This window comes from Oryctolagus cuniculus, chromosome 11 (genome assembly GCF_964237555.1).
Source record: "Oryctolagus cuniculus chromosome 11, mOryCun1.1, whole genome shotgun sequence".
Classification (NCBI taxonomy): domain Eukaryota; kingdom Metazoa; phylum Chordata; class Mammalia; order Lagomorpha; family Leporidae; genus Oryctolagus; species Oryctolagus cuniculus.
Window position 1 is genome coordinate 54,131,281 of NC_091442.1, and position 16,808 is coordinate 54,148,088.

The following is a 16,808-nucleotide window of genomic DNA, read 5'->3' on the forward strand; positions in this document are numbered from 1 at the left end:
AGAGTTACTACAGATTATTACAGATAAGATGCAAAAGACTGAAAAATTTCATGGGCTACATATTAAAATAAAAAAAAAAAGGGTATGTGTGTGTGTGTCAGCATTTTGTGGTGTATCAGGCAAAGCCATTGCCTGTGATGCTGGCATCCCATTTGGGCGCTGGTTCGAGTTCCAGTTGCCCTACTTTTGATCCAGCTCCTTGCTCATGAGCCTAGGAAAACAACAGAAGATGGCTCACGTACTTGGACCCCTCCCACCCCGTGGGAGACCTGGAGAAGCTCCTGGCTTCTGCCTGACTGCTGTGGACATTTAGGGAGTGAACAAATGGATGGAAGGTCTCTGAGCTTTAAAAAAAAAAAAAAAAAAAAAAAAACCACCACACCTTATGGGCTCACTGGCGCCAGAGTTGTGATGTAGCAAGTGAAGATCATGCTTATAATGCAGGCAATCCACTTGGGAGCACTGGTTTAGTCCCAGATGCTCCACTTCTGATTCAGCTCCCTGTTAACACACCAGAGAAAGCAGCAGGAGACAGCTAAAAACATGCCAACCATGTGAGACCTGGAGTACTGATGCTCTTGGCTTTGGCCTGGACCACCACTGGCTGCTGTGGCCAATTGGGAAGTGAACTAGCTGATGAAAGAGATCTGTTTCTCCCTCCATCCCCTCTCTCTGTTGTCCTGCCTTTCAAATACATAAATGAATAAATCTGTAAAGGGGGGGGGCAGTATTGTGGCATAGCAGGTTAAGCTGCCACCTATAATGCTAGCAACCCATAAGGGTGCTGTTTCTGAGTCTTGGCTGCACTACTTCCCATCCAACCCCCGGCTAATGTGCCTGGGAAAGCAACAGATGGCCCAAGTGCTTGGGCCTCTGCACCCACATGGAAGACCTGGAAGAAGCTTCTGGCTCCTGGCTTTGGACTGGCCCAGCCACAGCTGTTGCGCCATATAGGGAGTGAACCAGCAGATGGAAGATCTCTCTCTCTTTTGTAATTCTGCCTTCCAAATAAATAAAATAAATCTTGGAAAAAAAAAAAGATTCAGTCTTCTAAAATGAAGAACTAAAAAAAAATTTTTAAAGATACAGTTCTGTTTCAAAGGAATATTATTGCATTCTCTCTCTCTCTTTTTTTTTTTTTTAATTTGACAGGCAGAGTTAGATAGTGAGAGAGAGACAGAGAAAGGTCTTCTTTCTATTGGTTCACTCCTCAAATGGACCCTACGGCCGGCACTGTGCCGATCTGAAGCCAGGAGCCAAGTACTTCCTCCTGGTCTCCCGTGCGGGTGCAAGGGCCCAAGCACTTGGGCCATCCTCCACTGCCTCCCGGGCCACAGCAGAGAGCTGGACTGGAAGAGGAGCAGCCGGGACTAGAACCCAGCGCCCATATGGGATGCTGGCACCGCAGGCAGAGGATTAACCAAGTGAGCCATGGAGCTGGCCCTGAGCACCTGTTGAATCCAGTATTATTTCTCTTATCTTTAATAAGCCATGAGAACAAAGACTGAAAACCATTAAGTCAAAATTCCAAAAAATTTCCTATTTACTGTGGGATTAATCTATTAGCAGAATGTCGTAACACAGCAGGTTAAGGTCATGGCGTAGAATGCCTGTATCATATATTACAGTATCTGGCCAATGTCCCTGCCACCAACATGGGAGTCCTTGGATAAATCAATTTCCTGATTCTTGGCCTTGGCCTGGCCCATCCTTGGCTGTTGCGGGTATCTGTTGAGTGAACCAGCATATGGAATGCCTCTTTCTCTCCATTATTCCTTACCTGTTACTCTTTTAAATAAATAAATCTTAAAAAAAAAAAAAAAAAACAAATCAAGAAAGCCTACTAGAAATACCAGTACATGGTTCACTTTTTATTATTTTTTAAAGATTTTATTTATTTCAAAGTCAGAGTTACAGAGAGAGAGAGAGAGAGAATATTAAGATCTTCCATTTGCTGCTGGTTCATTCTCCAAATGGCAGCAATGGAAAGGACTAGGCCAGGCTGAAGTCAGGACCCTAGAACTATATCCAGGTCTCCTATGTGGGTGGCAGGGGCCTAACCCCTTGGACCATCTTCTGCTGTCTTTCTGGAACTGGCTTATTTCATTCAATATGATGTCTTCCAGTTGCATCAATTTTGTTGCAAATGGTAGAAACTCATTCTGTATAGCTGAATAATATTCCATTGTCTGTGGTGTGTGTGTAAATATATACAAACACACACACACACACATCACATTGTCCTTAACCATTGCATCTGATGATGGACACCTTGGTTGACTCTAAATGCTGACTACTGCGAACAGTGCTGTACATGCTGGTACAGGTATCTCTTTGAAACACTGTGTTCAAGTCTTTTTGGGTACATACTCATAGTACTGAGATTGCTGGACCATATGGCAAATCTATTTCTAATTTTTAAAGGAGTTTTCTACAGTGGCTACACTGACACACCCAGGTCATCCTCTGCTGCCCTCCCAGACACACCAGCAGGGAGTTGGATCGGTAGTGGAGCAGTTGGAACTCAAACCAGCGCCATTTGGGATGCCAACATTGCAAGCAGCAGCCTAACCTGGTAGGCCACAACGCTGGCTCTGGGTATTTCTTCACTCCATTCATCACTTCCATTGTTGTACCCATAGTCCTACTGGTTTAGTTTGCTATTGCTGCCTATGTTTTGGGGGTCTTTATCCAAGAAGTCACCTCCTATACCAATGGCTTGGAATGTTTCCCCTACATTTTCTTCCAGCAAGTTGAACTTCATAGTTTCAGTCTTATATTCAGGTCTTTGATTTATCTTGAGTTCAGTTTTGTATACAGTGAGAGGTATGGATCTAATTTCACTCTTCTACACATATACATCCAGTTATGCCAGCATCATTTGTTACTCTACTTCTCCACTTTATAGTTTGAGCACTTATGTCAAAAGTCAGTTGGCTGTATGTATGTAGACTAATTTCTGGGTTCTCTATTCTGTTCCATTGATCTATGTATTGGTTTTTATGCCAGTACCATGCTTTTTTAATTATGACAGTTTTGTAGCTTTTTTTTTTTTTGAGGTTTTGAGATTTTATTCAAGTTTTATTTATTTTTTATTTATTTATTTATTTATTTTTATTTTTTGACAGGCAGAGTGGAAAGTGAGAGAAAGAGACAGAGAGAAAAGCCTTCCTTTGCTCCAATGGCTGCCGTGGCCGGTGCGCTGCGGCCAGCGCACCGCGCTGATCCAATGGCAGGAGCCAGGTACTTATCCTGGTCTCCCATGGAGTGCAGGGTCCAAGCACTTGGGCCATCCTCCACTGCACTCCCTGGCCACAGCAGAGAGCTGGCCTGGAAGAGGGGCATCCAGGACAGAATCCGGTGCCCCGACGGGGACTAGAACCTGGTGTGCCGGCGCCGCAAGGCAGGGGATTAGCCTAGTGAGCCGCGGCGCCGGCTCAAGTTTTATTTTAAGTGATGTTAATTACAGCATTTGAAGGGGACGATCTAATTCCACACATGATGGAACTCTAAAAGGTACCATTAAATTGCTAAAAATTAAACTGAGTGGTGAGAATATGACAGAAGGCCAATTTAGATTCTGGGTGTTGTTACCAGAGGATTACAATCACACTGGCTCTGCCCCACGTGCAGCCAGAGCTCCTGGCAGTGATTTCATTCTCTGAGCCATACGGGAAGGATCAGAGCCCTGAATCATTGGCTGTATCACAACCACCCTACACCACTCCAGGATGGCACGAAAGACACAGCTACCACACCCAGCAAACTACTTTTGGTGTAAAAGAGGTAACAATGGAGTGGCATGGGAAAAGATCATAAAGATCTGTCTAAAAACGCCCCCTTTTGGATGAGTCTTTACACACCATCAAGCAATAAGCCTCTCATCAGTAGGGATAGGAGACCAAGGTTCAAGTCTCAGCTAGTCACAATTTCATTCATTTACTCAGTAAGGACTTTCAAAGTGGCTACATATTATCAGTTTCCACTTGCATCCACTTCTAGAAAAAAGAAACCTGCCCCCAAGCCTGCAACTGCAAAGATGTTTCTTTGGACTCAGGTTTCTTCTGTACTTCTGCAGAGGTAACACCTGAAAGCTGAATTATCCTTAATAACCTGGAGGTCTAACATGATACTGAGCAACATTTACATCCCAAACAACATCAAAAGATACACTAAATTCTGAAGGTAGCTGTGCTGCAAAATAAATTTAAAATTAAAAGCATGTCCTCATTTATGCTTGAGATTCCAGTCCTAGAACAAGCCTGTGGCCACCAGTATTGATGTTCTTGCCACCCAGCAGAGCTGACTGCATCAGTCTGATACCTGGCGTTGGAGTCTGAGTGTATCTTAATCCTATCAAGCTGGAGTTGTTCACCTTAGCCGAGAAGCAAGTGTCATGGCAGATCTGATAATTGGCTGCTATTCTGGAACATTAGTTTCCTGCTGTCCAGGCAAGACTGACCACAGTCTCCACCTTCTTGTTTACCTTTTGGTAAATGGAGCAGCCAAACTCTGTTCCATTGTTAAGCTGGAATTTGTCACTCTTGTAGCTGATGGTAAAGTTGCTCTGCGTGACCTGGGACTTTGCACTCCCAGAGTTCATCTGGTAGCCAGCCAAACCGGCCTTGGTAACACAGCACCAAAGCATCCTGAATGAAGGGCCCAACAATGTTGAAATCTACGTGCTGATGTGCTCCTGCTCGTATCCTGGCTTGATTTTATCACTTTCTTTCTCCAGTGTTAGGGGAGTTGGATGAAGTCCAGCTTCAGTCTCCATGCAAGTTTGTTTTCCATGGTGATCTTGGTACCCAGTGTGTTGCCGGTGTTCCATTTCTCCGTAAATATCAGACCATACTCAGTCCATCTGTACTTGGTTTCCAGACTGTCTGTCATTTTGGTGGTCTGGGTTGGCTGAGCCTGAGCTTGTAAATTCTAATCCATTCCCGGACTTTGATTTCCAATCAAGCTTTAAGCCAAATCTGTAGTCCTTGCACATTTGCCAAGATCAGCATACATGTGAGGCAGAGCCACCCTCTGTTCAGAGGTGGTGGAGGTGGGAGCAGGTGGCTATGGCATTGCGGAGCTGAGCATTGTGAGCTGTAGTGTGCTTTGAAGTCAGGTATTATGATGCCTCCAGCTTGATTTTTCTTGTTCAGGTTGGCTTTGGCTATTGTGGGTCTTTCGTGGTTTCCTAACTCTGTAAAAATCTTATTGGTATTTTGATATGGATTGCATTGAATCTGCAGATTGCTTTTGAAGTGCAGACACTTTAATAACATTGATTCTTCTGACCCATAAACAAGGAATATCTTTCCATTTTTGTGTCCTTGATGATTTATTTCATCAATGTTTTATCATTTTCACTGTAGAGATCTTTCACTTCTTTGGTTAAATTTATTCCTAAATATTTTTTAGTGGCTATTGTGAATGGGATTTCTTTCTGTGAGTTCTTCATTGGCACATAAAAAAGCTACTATTTTTTGTATGTTTATTTTGTAACCTGCAACTTTACTAAACTGGTTTATCAATTCTAACAGCCTTTTGATGGAATGTTTAGGTTTTCCCATGAATAATATGATGCCATCTGCAAACATGGATAATTTGACTTCCTCTTTTCCAATTCTGATGCCCTTAATTGCTCTCGTTAAAATTTCCAGTACTATGTAGAATAATAGTGGTGAAAATGGACACCCCTGTCTTGTTCCAGATCTGAGGGGAAATGCTTTCATCTTTTCTCCATTCAGTATATTGGCTGCTGGTTTGCCATACAAAGCTTTTATCATTTTTTTTTATTTTTTATTTTATTTTTTTTTTTTTTATTTTTTTTGACAGGCAGAGTGGACAGTGAGAGAGAGAGACAGAGAGAAAGGTCTTCCTTTGCCGTTGGTTCACCCTCCAATGGCCGCCACGGCCGGCGCGCTGCGGCCGGCGCACCGCGCTGATCCGATGGCAGGAGCCAGGAGCCAGGTGCTTTTCCTGGTCTCCCATGGGGTGCAGGGCCCAAGCACCTGGGCCATCCTCCACTGCACTCCCGGGCCACAGCAGAGGGCTGGCCTGGAAGAGGGGCAACCGGGACAGAATCCGGCGCCCCAACCGGGACTAGAACCCGGTGTGCCGGCGCCGCTAGGCGGAGGATTAGCCTAGTGAGCCGCGGCGCCGGCCCAAAGCTTTTATCATTTTGAGGAATGTTCCTTCTGAACCTAATTTGTGGAGAGTTTTCATCATAAAAGAATCTTATCAAATGCTTTCTCATCTATTGAGATGACCATATGGTTTTTGTTCTTCAAACTGAATTGATTTATCACGTTTATTGATTTGTGAAATGTTGAACCACGCTTGCATTTCTGGAAAAATCCCACTTGATTCTGATATGGTTTTGAATTCGACTTCCTACTATCTTGTTGAGAATCTTTACATCTATGTTCATTAAAGATATAGGTCTGTAGTTTTTTCATGTTGTGTCATTGTTGGGTTCTGGTATCAAAGTGATGGTGGCCTCATAAAAAGAGTTTGGCAGAGTTCCATCCTGTTCACTATTATGGAATAGTTTGAAGCGTACTGGAGTTACTCCCTCATTGAATGTTTTGTAGAATTCAGTAGTAAAGCTATCAGGTCCCAAATTTTCCTTGATGGAACACTTTTGATTACTGTTTCAATCTCATTGTGTATTATGGGTCTGTTTAGGTTTTTTTTATGGCTTCTTGATTTAATCTTGGTGGGTTGTATGAATCCAGTAATGTATCCATTTCTTCAAATTTATTTCAGTTTATTAGCATACTGTTCTTCATAGTAGTTTCCTATGACCCTCTGTATTTCAGTGGTTATCTCCTTTTTCATGTTTAGTTTTATTTACTTGAGTTTTTTCTGTTTTATTTTGTTAGTCTGGCTAGAGACTTACCTATTTTGTTTATCTTCTCAAAAAAAACCCCAACTTTTTGTTTGTTGATCTTTTGTATTTTACTTTTTTTTTTTTAGTTTTAATTTCATTTATTTCTGCTTCTGCCCTGATCCTTATTATTTCTTGCCTCCTGCTGATTTTGGGTTTGGTTCGTTCGATGCATCATTAGGTCATTGAGACATTTCTCCTTTTTTCATGTAAAGACTTAATGCTATAAACTTCCCTCTTAATACTACTATTGCTGTATCTCACAGGCATTGATATGATGTGTTTTCATTTTCATTTTTTTCAAGAATTTGATTTCTTTTTTAATGTCTTCAACAACCCACTTATTCAGTAGCATGCTGTTTAATTTCCAAACAAAGACTCTGAGGGACAAGAGTTGAAGGAGACATCGCTGCAGCCAGTCACATGGTCACATGGTGCAGCCATAATCTTGCCACCTTAAGGTTGAAAAAATTGCTGCGCCCCCCCAGCACTCAGTTGTAGTTGAGAGGGAATTCCACAGTCACTGCTGACTGGATTCTGAGCAACTGCTGGACTTGGAGCAGGGAAGCTGCATTGCTGTCCTTCACTCCCTTCCCCTACTTCTGCAGAGCACGATACTCAGCAGAGAAAGGCCACGCAGTGTGCCTCTATTCTGCTCCTACCGGTGTCCTAGTCAGATCAGGGTAATGTGTGGGGCAAAGGACAGATTGCATGCATCCTGCAACTATGGGAGTTTTTTGGCATTAGCTCCATGTATTTATTAGATTGTTTTGAGGGATAAATCATGTGAACTCCATGTCATGCACTCTATGTGAACCCATAGGATTTGGTTTAGCTTCTGGAGGATAACACCAGAAGCAGCCCTTAAAAAAATCTGTTTCTACCCTGGCAGATCTGGGAAATGACCCTACTATACCCTGCAATACCAGAACTAACAATTCCTTCTAAATTTCTCAGAATCTATGTGGTGGACATAAAGAAGAACCTACCTGCACTCCACCTCTCTGGATTCAAACCAGAGTAAAATCACTACTTCTTTTACCATCAGGATATGAATCAGAAGGAAAGTTTCCTCTCACCTGCTGTGCATCTGTGTCTGACTGGAAGGTGATATACCAGTTGCTATTGTGTGCAAATTCACAGCTTATCACTTTGGGACAGTTTTCATTTTTGAACAGAGCTTTCACTTCCTGAAAAAGAAAAACATTAGTGAACTCTAAAATTACATCAAAATGGGCAGTGCATTTTGTGTTTACTATATTAAGGTTTATCTCTTACTATATTTTGCTTCTACTTCTTCACATTATCCTTTTACATCTCTTTTTTTTCTAGTGAGAACATATTATGTTCTTTTTTTTTTTTTTGACAGGAAGAGTTAGACAGTGAGAGAGAGAGAGACAGAGAGAAAGGTCTTCTTTCTGTTGGTTCACCCCCCAAATGGCTGCTGCGGCTGGCATGCTGTGCCAATCCGAAGCCAGGAGCCAGGTGTTTCCTCCTGGTCTCCCATGTGGGTGCAGGGCCCAAGGACTTGGGCCATCATCCACTGCCTTCCTGGGCCACAGCAGAGAGCTGGCCTGGAAGAGGAGCAACGGGGACAGAACCGGCCCCCTGACCGGGACTAAAACCCGGGGTGCTGGCGTCACAGGCGGAGGATTACCCTAGTGAGCTGCGTCGCTGGCTGAGATTATGTTCTAACACAAAGCCATGCACAGTTACTGTGTAAATTTTTATGTATGATTTAATGATAAAACCTTATTTTATACTCAGAAAAATGGAAGTACTTCACTTCTAGTAGATAACTAAATTTCCTTTATGTTAAAATCTCTTCAGTCTTTTTTCTGTTGTTAATAAAAAATGTTGCATATTTTGTTCACATTTTCTAGGCATTAAGAATATTCATGCATTCTCAGTTGCTTTGTCCACACTGGGATAACAGACTTGAACTCTGTGCACACTTACATTTTCCAAAATCAATGTAACTGGAAAAATAAAAACTCTAATAAATACATGGATGCAGAGAAAGATGATTACCAAACCTCAGGATGATAACAGTTAACAGCATGAAAGAAGTATGTATCAAGAAAGAAAGAAAATAACTACAAAGGGAACATTAACTATCACTAAAGTTAGAGAAGGAAAGGAAAAACAGCATCTACTGAAATATCATGAAGGGTTAGATACTTTGATTTATCCCTCAAAACAATCCTGTGTTGAAGCTTTTACAATCTCCATTTTTATCATCCAATTCCATTTAGTCTAACATCTAGTTGAGTCTTAAAAAAAAAAAATACTAACCAATGATTCCCAAATATAAGTATTAGAATCTGAGAGGTTAAACTGACCCACAAAATATCAAACATCACTAAGTATTAATTTAAAACAACACAATTACTAAGCTGATTGCAAAATCAATATGACAACAGAAGTTAGTCCAGGCCCAGCGCCATGGCGCAGTAGGTTAATCTTCCACCTGCGGCACCGGCATCCCATATGGGCGCCGGTTCTAGTCCAAGCTGCTCCTCTTCCAGTCCAGCTCTCTGCTGTGGCTTGGGAAGGCAGTGGAAGATGGCCCAGGTGCTTGGGCCCTGCACCCTCATGGGAGACCAGAAAGAGGCACCTGGCTCCTAGCTTTGGATTGTGGCAGTTCCAGCTGTTCCACCACTTGGGGAGTGAATCAGTGGAAGGAAGACCTCTCTCTCTGTATCTCCCTCTCACTGTCTGTAACTCTACCTCTCAAATAAATAACTGGATCAGAAGTGGAGCAGCTGGGACTCGAACTGGACCCATATGGGATGCTGGCACTATAGGTGGCAAGTTTATCCACTATGTGATAGTGCTAGCCCTAATTTGTTCTTTTCTTAAGATTATTTATTTGAAAGGCAGAGTTACAGAAAGATAAAAAGATCTTCCATTTACTGGGTTCACTCCCCAAAAGCCTGCAATGGCCAGGGCTAGTCAAGCAGATACTGGAACTCCATTTGGGTATGCCAGATACTGCTCTGAGCTCATTACTAACTTATGTAATTCTTATGATATCTCCAAGTTATTCATTACTATTATATGATTTAACAGATGAGAAATAAAAAGAGGTTAAGAAGCATTAAGTCACAAAGTGAGCAAGTTAAAATGCTGGAATTCATATCCAGATAGCTTAGGCTCTTAAATGCAGGTTAATATTCCTATTTAAAAAATACTTATTTATTTCAAAGTCAGAGTTACAGAGAAGATGGAGTCACAAACACACATATAGAGAGGGAAAGCGCACATGATATCTACTGGTTCACTCCCCAGATGGCAGCAACGGCCACAGCTGGGCCAGGCCAAAGCAGGAGTCAGAGTTTCATCCAGGTCTCCCATGTGGGTGGCAGGGACCCAGGCACTTGGGTTACCCCTCCACTGCTTTCCCACGTTTTTAGCAGGGAGCTGGATAGGGAGTGGAGCAGCTGGGATACACAAAATGGTATCCAATACCGGTCCCTAGATTTATACTTTATATTATTTCTGAATAGTACATTTTCCCTACTCTATAATTTTCCTTTTAGTTTGTTACTTTTGATATATATAGTTAAAATCAAAGATCTAGTGATAATTTGTTTTCTAATTTCTCTCTTCAGTCTAGAGAATTATTACCAAATAATTCTAGGCAAAAACATTGTCTACTAAGGTATCAAATTTGTTAGGTGCCAAAGGTCTAAAACTTCTTTTCCAAAAGGCTAATCAATTACAACACATTAGTTAATCCTCGCCTTCTTTAATTTATGGGGCCTTAACACAGCAACTTAGTGTGAAACTATCATAGTGTTAAGAAACATAGGCTTTGGGCTGGTGCTGTGGTGTAGTAGGCTAAGCCTCCCCTTGCAGCACTGGTATCTCATATGGGTGCCAGTTTGTGTCCCCAGATGCTCCTCTTCTGATCCAGCTCTCTGCTTATGGTCTGGGAAAGCAGTGGAAGGTGGCCCAAGTGCCTGGGCCCCTGCACCAATGTGGGAGACCCAGAAGAGGCTCTTGATTGCGGGCTCTTGGCTTTGGATCAGCCCAGCTCCGGTCGTTATGGCCATTTGGGTAGTAAACCAGTGGATGGAAGACCTTTCTCTCTGTCTCTTCCTCTCTTTCTGTAACTCTGCCTCACAAATAAACAAATAATCTTATTGAAAGCAAAAAAGAAAATGAAACAAGGGCTTGGGGCCGGTGTTGTAGGTAAAGTTACTGCCGGTAATGCCAACATTCCATATGGACACCAGTTCAAGTCCTGACTGCTCTACTTCTGATGTAGCTCCCTGCTGATTCACCTGGGAAGACAGTGGAGGATGGCCCAAGTTCTTGGGCCTCTGACCCATTTGGGAGACCTTGAAGAAGCTCATGGCTACTGGCTTTGCTTTGGCCCAGCTCTGGCCATTGCAACCATTTGGGGAGTGAACCAGCAGTTGGGAGATTTCTCTCTGTATCTTCCTCTCTTTAACTCTGCCTTTCAAATAAATAAAATAAATCTTAAAAAACAAACAAACAAACAAACAAAAACCACATGGGTTTTAAAATCAGATAAATCAACTTTAAATCCAGGCTTAATAGTCCATATACCCTAGGGCAAATTAAATCACATAACTATCCTAACACTCAGTTACTGTACTTGTAAAACATATAATAAAATTTCTGACTTTACAGAACTGTAAAGGACATAATACTTAATAGAATCTAATTATTAACTCAGTATTATATATATATTATATGAGTATTTCTGAACTATACTGCTGCCTTTTTTTAAAAAGATTTATTTATTTATATATTTGATAGGTAGGATTACAGAGAGACTGAGACTGACAGAAAGGTTTGCCATTTGCTGGTTCACTCTACAAATGGCGGCAACAGCCAGAGCTGGGCCTAACCAAAGCCAGGAGCTTTCTCCAGGTCTCCCACACAGGTGCTGGGACCAACACAATTGGGCCATCTTCTGCTGCATTCCCAGGTCTTAGCAGAGCTGGATCATAAGAGGAGCAGCTGGGACTCAAACCAGAGCCCAAAGGGGATGCCAGCACCATAGGCAGAGGCTTAGGCCACTATGCCACAGTGCTGATCCCACAGACTATACTGCTTCATTCAAATATTATTTTATTTATGTATCTGTTCCAGCTCATCATTCTGACTACAGCTAACCAGCAGAATTAATTTCACTTCATTAGTCTTCTGTACCATTCTAATACTTCAGAATTAAGAATACAAACCAGCTTTAGTGATGATTAATGACTTACCTCTACTGGTGTTGTTTCAGGAATCTCTCTGAGGATCACAATACAGCGCTTATGACTTGGTCTCACTTTCTCGCCCTTCTCATCAACTTGAACCATGGGAGAAGCTGAAAAATTTTTGTTAAAAAAAAAATAGTGACAAGTAGCAACATTAACAATGCCATTAAATAACTATTCATTTCAATTTTCAATGGATTAAATTAGTATATGCTAGCTTAATATGTAGCAGACCACAATTATGAGAAAACATGCTTTTGGGTTGGTATGTAAGAAAACTGTCAAATAGTAACCGAACAAATATTCACAGCACCTACTTAGTACTACGGCACTATGTTGACATCAACAAGAAGCCTTATCTGTGTGCAATAACAAAATTCGTCATTTAACAAGAGGTAACAAATGTTATTACAGAAATCAGTGTACTTGCATTAGTCAAACAGTATTCTGGGAAATGTAATGAGCTCCCATATGTGAAGAGTTTCTTAAAGTTTAAGAAGCCCTTAATTCAAGAACTACACTCAAACGATTTTAAGTTATATTATCACTGATATCAATGTATTTAATATAACATACTACTCCAGCGACCTGGAAGCCATCTTCTAGACATTCATTGTAGGGAATAAAGATGGCAAAACGTAGCCAAACGATTTCTTTTTTAATTCCTTCAGAAAGATAATATGCCCTACCTCCTTAAGCAGGTATAAAAAAAAAAAAAAAGGCAAGTAAGACTGAAGGCTTGACTTGCAACTTGCAACTCATTTTTAAAGGTTTATTATATTTATTTGAAAGAGAGTGACAGAGAGATGGAGGGAGAGATTTTCCATCCACTTGTTCATCCCCATATGGTTGAAACAGAGGCTAGGCCAGACCAAAGCAAGGATTCTAGAACTCCATGCTGGTCTCCCACGTGGGTGGCAAGGGCTAAAGGACTTGAGTCATCTTCCGCTGCTTTCCCAGTTGCATTAGCAGGGTGATGGGTCAGAAGTGGAGCAGCCAGAACTAGAACAGGAGCTCTGATATGGGATGCCAGCATCACAGGTGGAGGTATAATTTGTTATGTCATAAAACCGGTCCCTGCAATTCTCTTTAAACATTTTCAGCAGGAAGCTGGATCAGAAGTGCAGTAGCCAGGACTCACTGATACTGAGACATGGCTCGTGTGTGTTCCAAGAGGCGGCTTACCCCGTTGTGCCATAAGGCCTACCCCAAGAAGTAAAAATTCTTTACCAAGCTTCAGAGTGGTGTTTGTCAAACTGCAGGCCACACTCATTAGTAGGTTGTGAAATGAGCTTAGGATAAAAGAAAAGTAGACCATTGCAAACATTGGTATTAACTTGAAAAAGTGACATTTCTGTTTTAAGTATAAGTGGTGGATATTGGACTACGATGTAAAATGTATCTGTTAATTTGTTTTCAAAAATTTGAAATAGGAGGTAGGCATTTGGCACAGCAATTATGACTCCATTTGAGATGCCTACATCCCATACCAGAGTGCCTTGAATCGATTTCTGCATCTCTCTTTGATCAGCTTCTTGCTAATGAACACCTTGTGTGGCAGCAGATAAAGGGTTCGAGTGTTTTGGTCTCTATTACCCTTGTGAGAGGGTATTTGGGGACTGAATCAGTGGACTGAGGATCTTTCTTTGTCTCTGTCTATTGCTGCCTTTCAAATAAAATGATGAAAAATAAATAAATAGATAAGATATAGATAGACAGAAAGAGCGATATTAAATTGCTTTTACTTGCTAAGTGGATATCAACCAAGGTGTAAAATTTTACAACCAAGGTGTAAAATTCTTATAGAAACTGCACACACAAACAATAAAAATAAATTATTGGAATAAAATAGCCAAAAAAGCATAAAAAATGCCAGTTAAAAACAGTTTCTTGCATTATCAGAAATCAAAAAAAACACTTATAAGTTTTAAAATTAAAAAACCAAGGTGAAAAGTATTTTTTACATACCTCTCAATACTTCAAGAATTAAATCTGGGTCTGTGGTCAACTTTTTTATTTCTTCCATGTTGGCAACAGTCCAAATTGGGACAAATTGATCACTATCCATCTGAGATATCAAGTAAAGATCCTTTGACAAATTTTCTCTGAAAGGAATAAAAAAAAAAAAGGAAGTCTTATAAAACAAGCAATTCTTATAAAAAGCTCCTTAAGCAAACTAGTGTCTTAATTTTATCACTAAGTCTAGGAAAACAAAATTATGTGATCAGAAATAACACAATGAACTTAGAAGAGTTCAGTTTAAAAGATGGCAACACAATATTTATCAGTAACGACTTTTACATAGTTTATGAATCCCAAAATGTGTCTGGTCCAATAGTTTTAGACAACAGATTTTATGGAATTATACTGCATGGAAAGAAGTTTAATATTAAATAATATTTTACTACACGTTGCTTCTGATGCTAGAATATTCATAAGTGAAAAAGTATAGCTTAATTTTTAGTGAGATCATGGAGGATTTTTAATTTAAAAGTGTTTGCATTTTTAATAAACATTTTGATTTTTATAATTTAAAATATTTATTTAAAATAAAGACAAAATTCTCTAAGGTATATTAAACAAAGGTACATACACTACCATCATACACATAACAGATTGTTTAACAAGCTAAAGTAAACTAAAATCCATGTCTTGTTAGTCACAACAAATATTTCTGAAAGTAAACTGGCTAAATAAAAGTCTTTGCTTAAGGACGGCGCCGTGGCTCACTAGGCTAATCCTCCACCTGTGGCGCTGGCACCCTGGCCCCGCAGCGGCCACTGGGGGGTGAACCAACGGAAAAGGAAGACCTTTCTCTCTCTCACTGTCCACTCTGCCTGTCAAAAATAAAAATAAATAAATAAAAATAAATAAAAGTCTTTGCTTAAAAGCCTCCTTCTTGGGGTGGCTGTTTGGCCTAGTGGTTAAGCTGCTAGATGGTAGCCTATGACCCCATCAATACCAGCTTTGACTCCTGATTCCAGGTACCAGCTGTTACCCAGGTACTTGGCAGGTAACAGCTCAAGAAGTTGGGTTCCTGGCTCTCATGTGGGAGACCTGGACTGAATTACCAACACCCTCCATAAATTATGTACATTTGGGAATAAGCCAAAAGCACCAGCACTGTGGTGTGGTTAAAGCCCCAGCCTGCAGTGCTGGTATCCCATATGGGCGCTAGTTTGAGTCTGGCTGTTCCACTTAGAATCCAGCTCCCTGCTAATGCACCTGGGAAAGCAGCGAAGGATGGCTCAAGTCCCTGGGTCCCTGCACCCAAGTAGGAGACATGGAAGAAGCTCCTGGCTCCTGGCTCTGGATTGGTCTGCTCTGGCCTTTGTGGTCATATGGGGAGTGAACCAGCGGATGGAAGACCTCTCCTCTCTCTACCCGTGTAACTCTGTCTAAAAATAAAAATGATGGGGGAGGCACAGCCCTCTTTCTCAAGGAGGTATGACCTAATCGCCCTATTTAAAACTGCGATGGGCCGGCTAATCCTCCGCCTGCGGCGCCAGCACCCCGGGTTCTAGTCCTGGTTGGGGCACCGGATTCTGTCCCAGTTGCTCCTCTTCCAGTTCAGCTCTCTGCTGTGGCCCGGGAGTGCAATGGAGGATGGCCCAAGTGCTTGGGCCCCTGCACCCGCATGGGAGACCAGGAGGAAGCACCTGGCTCTTGGCTTCAGATCAGCGCAGTGCGCCGGCCATGACAGCTATTTGGGGGGTGAACCAACGGAAGAAAGACCTCTCTCTGTCTCTCTCTGTCAAAAAACAAAAACAAAAACAAAAACAAAAAAAAAACACCTGCAATGTATTCTCCTGCTCTTGCATACATATACTCTTCTCATTAATTTTCTTCCATACAACCATACTTGTAAATCTTTTGTTTTACTAGCTTTTGACTTTGTTTCTCAGCATAAACAGAAGTTCCATAATGGATCTTTGTCATTCAGGAATGTGTTTCACTAGCCTAAGTGCTTGGCAGACAGTAGGCTCAAATACCTTTATATACAATTTCTACTGAAATAGAGTAGTAACTCTTTTTTATAGATTAAGAATTACCACCAGTGGTAGCTCCTTGTTTTGCTGGGGATGGGACAGGACAGATATAAGATAACAGTAACAAGTAAACTTCAATATGAAGAGGCCGGCACCGCGGCTCAATAGGCTAATCCTCCACCTAGCGGCGCCGGCACACTGGGTTCTAGTCCCGGTTGGGGCACCGGATTCTGTCTCAGTTGCCCCTCTTCCAGGCCAGCTCTCTGCTGTGGCCCAGGAGTGCAGTGGAGGATGGCCCAAGTGCTTGGGCCCTGCACCCCATGGGAGACCAGCAAAAGCACCTGGCTCCTGCCATCGGATCAGCGCGGTGCGCTGGCCGCAGCACGCCAGCCGTGGCAGCCATTGGAGGGTGAACCAATGGCAAAAGGAAGACCTTTCTGTCTCTCTCTCTCACTATCCACTCTGCCTGTCAAAAAAAACAAAAAACAAAAAACAAAAAAAACTTCAATATGAAGAAATACTAAAACTAGTTTAATCAATATTCCTTAACAACTTGAGAATCAGACAACTATAAACATGATCTTTATACAATTAAAAAGTTGCAAACTAAATCAACCTTGATGTTCAGCAGGTCTACTCTGACAAAACAGTATGTCAGAACTCTTAACTAAAGAAACTGTATCTCGTCAGAGT

At 41.6% G+C, this 16,808-nt stretch overlaps 1 protein-coding gene and 1 pseudogene across 13 annotated transcripts in view; both read right to left on the reverse strand.

Moving 5' to 3' along the window:
• Positions 1-16,808, reverse strand: part of LARP4 (La ribonucleoprotein 4) — a 65,791-nt gene that overhangs the window by 21,535 nt on the left and 27,448 nt on the right. For all 13 annotated transcript variants that reach the window (XM_008256453.4, XM_070052233.1, XM_051846279.2 and 10 more), the window contains 3 exons: positions 14,095-14,231; positions 12,133-12,236; positions 7,966-8,076 (listed from right to left, as the gene is read on the reverse strand). In XM_008256453.4, coding sequence (XP_008254675.1) covers positions 7,966-8,076; positions 12,133-12,236; positions 14,095-14,231 — 352 coding nt within the window. The remainder of the gene's footprint in view (positions 1-7,965; positions 8,077-12,132; positions 12,237-14,094; positions 14,232-16,808) is intronic.
• LOC127491141 (non-selective voltage-gated ion channel VDAC1-like) lies at positions 1,570-7,959 on the reverse strand (annotated as a pseudogene).